General features: G+C 34.9%; 1 protein-coding gene across 2 annotated transcripts; it reads left to right on the plus strand.

Annotated features, from left to right (window-relative positions):
- Positions 1-480: 480 nt before the first annotated feature.
- On the plus strand, positions 481-3,917 carry LOC149148688 (gamma-tocopherol methyltransferase, chloroplastic-like). 2 transcript variants are annotated; one of them, XM_089439438.1, is made up of 7 exons: positions 481-784; positions 1,763-1,932; positions 2,136-2,240; positions 2,390-2,500; positions 2,850-2,987; positions 3,090-3,177; positions 3,447-3,917. In XM_089439438.1, exons 1-7 carry the CDS (start codon positions 571-573, stop codon positions 3,581-3,583), a joined length of 963 nt encoding a protein of 320 aa, XP_089295564.1. In that variant the 5' UTR covers positions 481-570; the 3' UTR covers positions 3,584-3,917. The 2 variants fall into 2 exon arrangements, with proteins under 2 accessions (XP_089295564.1, XP_089295565.1); XM_089439439.1 differs by having other exon boundaries at positions 482-784; positions 2,895-2,987.
- The last annotated feature ends 2,108 nt before the right edge of the window (positions 3,918-6,025 follow it).

The following is a 6,025-nucleotide window of genomic DNA, read 5'->3' on the forward strand; positions in this document are numbered from 1 at the left end:
CTAATTTTTTTATGTAATAGAGTCCAGAAATTTACTAATTTTTTATGTAATAGAGTCCAGATATTTCCACTAGCTTTAATTTAAAATGATTCACTGATTGACAGGATGAGTAATAATAGATAGGAATGTTTCTCTGATTAAAACATTAGATTTTACATTGGGATTCCTTACGGAAAATGCCAAGAAATGACTTGACTACCTTGACTTAGAAGGCCTTTTCCTTGCTCTCCGATTGAAAGAGTGGACAGTAACAGACTTGTGCGGGCACGAAGTATACCAGTTCATATATTTATAATTGTTTTGCGGAGGCGCTTTTGATTGGGTGATGGAAAAAAATATAAATGCGGTGGAGTTAGTAAGAAAAAATATATTTAATTATTAGCTGAAGATGAAAGGTTGGAGATTGATATTGACTAAGAAGCCTACGAACAAAGAATCGAGGCATTAGAATAGGAATCCAGCATTATAAATAGAGATGAATGTATGAGCCTTTTGATGTGGTGTGGAATTCAGTCTGCTGTGTTGTGTTGTGTTTGAATTCTGAGGAGCGACTCACTGACTGTATTCAGAATGGCCGGGAACAATGGTGAGGTGACAGTCGAGAACACGTCCTCGGCTGTTGGGGATTTCTACGATCAGTTATCGGTCGGGTGGGAGGGGGACTTCGGCGAGCACTTACATATCGGCTTCTATGACGTCCCTGCTCCGCCCGAAAATCTTCGCGATGAGAAAGTCGCCACTGTCAGAATGGTGGAAGAGGCTATTAAATTTGCTGCCATTTCTGGTACTTTTTAGAAGTAGCTCTAATGTTTTTTTAGTAGTTTATCTTCATATTTGAGAACTAGATCAACTGAGCTAACTTTCAGGTCATATTTGAGAATAGATCAACTGAGCTAACTTTCAAAGTTATCATTTTTTAATTATATTATTTTTTAGTTTTTTCTCGAGTTCGAAAACTACATCAACTAAGCTAACTGACCCTCAGGATTCTCATCTTTTAACTAGATTTCTTGTTTTGTTTGTTGCGTTGAAGATCTTCTCGATCAAAAAGTTGTTTGTTGTGTTGAAGATCTTCTAGATCAAAAAGTGACCACTATCAAAATGGTCAAAGAAGCTATTAAATTTTCTGCAATTTGTGATTAAAAGTATAGTTCAACTGAGCTAATCGTCAGGGCTATGGTTTTTTAGTCAGATTCAGTGTTTTGTTTATTGTGTTAAGAACTTGTGTATCAGAATGTGCTCTGGCCACTGTCAAAATGGTCGAAAAGACTATTAAATTTGCTGCAATTTCCGGTTAGAAGTAGCGATAACAATTTTCATGTTATCGTTATTTTATCTATTTATTTTTTCCTTGATGTTGGAAGTGTTGGTGATCTCTTAATAGTAAAAGAGATATAATGACAACGACTAGATCAATTAAGCTTAAACTAAACTAATCCTTAGTACTTTTAAAGATATAATGACAAGGACTAGATCAATTAAACTTAAACTAAACTAATCCTTAGTACTTTTAATTTATTAAGCAATGTGATTTTAAATAGTTTGATAGATGGATTTGTCTTCCGGAATAGTTGGTTTGTTTGTTATTTTAAGTGGTTGATTAATGGATTTGTCTTTTGAGTGCTACTTAGATAGGGTTGTCCACTCCTTAAACAGCCGCTTGGGAGTTGGTTACAATTTTATTTTTAAGTGGATCAGTTTGCTATTCAGAGTGACATTTCGACTCTTATTGACAATGAATGTTTTCTTTGTTGCGTTGAAGATGAGGAATCGAAATGGCCAAGGCGTGTGGTGGATGTGGGATGTGGACTGGGAGGAAGCTCGAGGTATTTCGCCAAGAAGTATGGAGCCCATGTTGAGGGCATCACCCTCAGCCCGTGGCAGGTTGAAAGGGCCACCACCCTTACTGCCGCCGAAGGTCTCAGCGATAAGGTATATGGTATTTTTCACGTGGACATAATTTAGCGATAAGGTATATGATATTTTTCACCTAGACCTAATTACCATCGCTAGTGAGGGAACGAGATAACCTCAGATGGGATATTTCAATTTAGATTGGAATTGATTTATCTTGGTTACATTACTTTCAGTTTTATATACGGAAACTGGAGTTTAATTTGCGCATTTTTGCACAGGTTGCTTTTCAATTGGCAGACGCATTAGATCAGCCTTTTCCTGATGGAGACTTTGATCTGGCATGGGCAATGGAGAGTGCCGAGCACATGCGAGATAAAGAAAAGGTGGGCTAATATTTGATTGTTTCTTTTTCTTTTCTCTTTTAGTTAACATAAGACTGATTTTAAACACAGTATTTCAACCATTTACTGTATTACCTTTTATACAATTGAAGATCAAGCAAGTGATGTCTATGTCTTAATTTGTTTGACAGTTTATGCAAGAGTTGGTCCGAGTAGCCGCTCCTGGTGGTTTGATAATAATAACAACCTGCTGCCACAGAGACCTCTTGAAAGGGGAGACCTCTCTTCAGCCTAGTGAGCAGGTATATGAAGAAGCAACTGTGAATTGCATTAGGACTAAAGGCAATATTGCAAATACTTTGAGTATAATTAAATCATTCAAAATGTTACAAGGCCACTTAGGGGAAGGAATCTTTAGCTTAGTTACAACATACATGGTGCCAGCTAAGCCATTTGGATTGCAACTAGGCTATGGGTTTACTTCGGGCTAGGCATTAATTAATACCCATGTGAATATGAAGATCCAGCAGATATTATGGGGTCTGCACTGGATGCAAATCTGTTGAAAAACACTCCCCCACAATTTAGGAAGGATGCAGGTCATCCTTGGATGTGCATCTAGGGAAAGGTGCATAATATTTTCCATTGCAGGGAGAGGTATGCACTCTGAAATTGCAATATTTGAATGGATATCAGGAGCTCTTGGACAATATTAGTCGTATATGCTGCTCTCCTGCTTGGTGCTCCACTGCTGACTATGTGAGGATGGCACAAGATTTGTCGCTGCAGGTGAAGCCTTAGTTTTACTATGAAACAAATCAAGTAATACAGTTAAAAGTGAAATAGACTGCATTCAGTACAGCTCTGACTGATTGCAGCCTTTTCCAACAGAATATCAAAACTGCAGACTGGTCAAAAAATACAGCTCCATTTTGGGAATCAAAAGCTGAAAAGTACAGTGCCGTTCTCCAAGAATCTGGTAAGGTTTCTTTTACTCCAACCTGCTCTGATTGGTGGTCCTCTTTTTTATTGGTTTACAGTATGTCTTATTTGCTAGTATATAATTCAAGAGAAGAAGATAATCTCATTCATGTCTACAAATAATCAGAAGAAGGATTTAGTTATCTGAAGAACTCAGGTTCATGTTGGTTGATATACTTACTCAATAATCGAAGTTTGGAACACATTTCTATTGGTTGTTGGATTTTTTGACCATGGTTCTCCAATTTGGCTTGGTTTCCTGGACAGCAATGAAGGCTTTCAAAGGTGTAAATCCTCTCCAACTATGGGTGGACGGCTTCAAGCAAGATCTGTTAAAATATGCAGTGATTACTGCTCAGAAACCTGCAAGAAGCAATTCCAAAGTACATCTAGATAGTTATTAGTGCTCAATAATATGCATGAAAGAAAAATAAAGTTATTCCAGCTTTGTGTTTGATTGTACGAAAACCCTTTGGTGAAAGTTCCAGAGGGGGGCTGATTAGAAACGTAATTACTAGATGTAATTTTCCAGGTATATGCATGGTTTGACTTATAATATTCTTAGTAAAGGGAGTAATCTGTATTTCAGTTGATTTGGGGTGATGGAGTGAAGGGAGTGATTGTATTTCAAGTTGATTGGGAGTGGTGGCAATACGCCTCGCCTAAACAGAATGTAAACTGTCAATATTGACGTCCACGGCTATTGTTACATAATTAAATTGGTCAAAGTATAATTGACGAGCGTTTCCAAAATGTGTGAACATTTGATTGGGTTTTGAAATTAAAAATAGTTAGAATTTTATAAGAACATTTTTATATTGACATTAAATATTTTTGAAATTAAAAGTAATTCTACTTTAATAAAATCATTTTTACATTCGCATTATAATAATTATTATAAGAATAGAAATGAAAAAAATTTAAAATAAAGAAATTATCTTAAATTTCTCAACCACATTAATATACGAAATTATTTAATTGGAGAATATTTTTTAATCTAATTAGGTCTAGCCAACTACTATAAATAAGATTAAAGTTTCTATATATGATATATAAGACAAATAGGAGTTATATATTCCAATAGTCCCCCTTAATTACTAGTTTTAATCCAAATTACTAAGGTTTTCACCAATATGTTTTGTGTAACACATAATCCTCTATGAACTAAAGTACCACTTTAAGGAGAAAATTCTATTTATCATTTACAAACATTATTAAAATGTTGATGTCCATATAATGGAACAACCATCTATTGCAATGCATGGAAAACTAGCTACTACAATTACTAGTTTACTAGGATGTCTTTCATGTACATGTTCGTTCAATTATCATATCTTCATACTTGTACCTTGCATCACTATCATCATCATCCCAAGTTTTCTTGCCTTATCCATAACCATGTTCTAGGGATTTTCGGCTTACCCTCAACCATGCTCCTAGTGCTCCTTCCTCAAACTCCTAGGTAACAACACATCCTCAGGTGTTGTTACCACAAACTATCACACTAAGTACTTTTTGATGACCACAAACTATCACACTATGTGGGTTTTGGTAGACCACAAACTTCACATATAAGTGGTTTTGGATTACCACAAACCCCCATAACACATGGTTTTAAGATTACCACGAACTATAGAAGAATACAGATTGCCTCATCACGCTTACATCATCATAGATTCATGTAAATACTATTATAAGATCCACTAATTGAGATACCATGTTCATACTTAATCATTCTACATGACCACTACATCAACTCAAACATGACACTATAGACTTGCTTACAATCACAATATGTGATTCAAATTATTATATGTTCTTGACTTTATTCCAATACGCTCACAAACTTTAACTTGTACAATTTTCTCTTCATTTTGACCATGTAATCCCAATTTCTGCCATAACCAATATCTTTCTTGTCATCTTCATTCTTGCCACAAGCACTAACATTAGTTATTCTTTCATGCTACATTGACATATGTGTCTTCACTTGTCCTTTATTCATGAGAGGTTTCTTATTCTTTCTTTTATATGCATACATAACCTTCCTACTTCTTTCTTTTTTTCCCTATGTAGAACTAATTATCACATGAACTTGTTGATAATTGATGTCTGTACAGATAGAAATCCTTCTACTAAGACACATAAGTAAAATCCATTGTACTCCCTAGTTCTCAAGGAATTCTTTTCATCTACGTGGCTCATCAATCTATTAAACTCTCTCTTACTTGGTCCCTTGCATTCTCATATTTCTTAGAATAGTCAATTCTAACAACTATGAATTCACATATTGAGTTGATTAGGCCCAACATGATTCTAGTATATGCATATAAAATAAATAAAAAACATGATACACCATGCCATAAACACCTTCTTAATTAATACATTTTCTAATGAGAGGGCACAGGTTCAATTCTCTCGACGCTCTTAGGCTTCGTGGTTGAGCCAACAGAAAGTGATCACTTTGGATGGATCTTCCTAGTACAAATATTTTGTTGACATAGCATTCATCGATCCTCAGTGTCCATGAACAACATAAAAACAAAATTTCCACAATATCACCATACCATAAAGATCTTCTTATTTAAGACAACTCCCAAAATAATATATATAATTCCAGTTACCTTCAAATATTAATAAATTTAATTAACACAACTCACACAATAACATATACTAGCATAACCCTGTTAATAAATGTGGTTGATGTATATCCATAGGCATATATCAACCACATGCACAACCACATTAGTAAATGTGGTTGATATATGCCAACAAGCATATATCAACTACATCAATAATTATGAGGTGTATTGGATTTAATATTAATATTAGTTAATATATGTTAT

Source organism: Pinus tabuliformis, chromosome 9 (genome assembly GCF_031772625.1).
Source record: "Pinus tabuliformis cultivar Carrire ecotype Pingquan chromosome 9, CPIR1, whole genome shotgun sequence".
NCBI lineage: Eukaryota > Viridiplantae > Streptophyta > Pinopsida > Pinales > Pinaceae > Pinus > Pinus tabuliformis.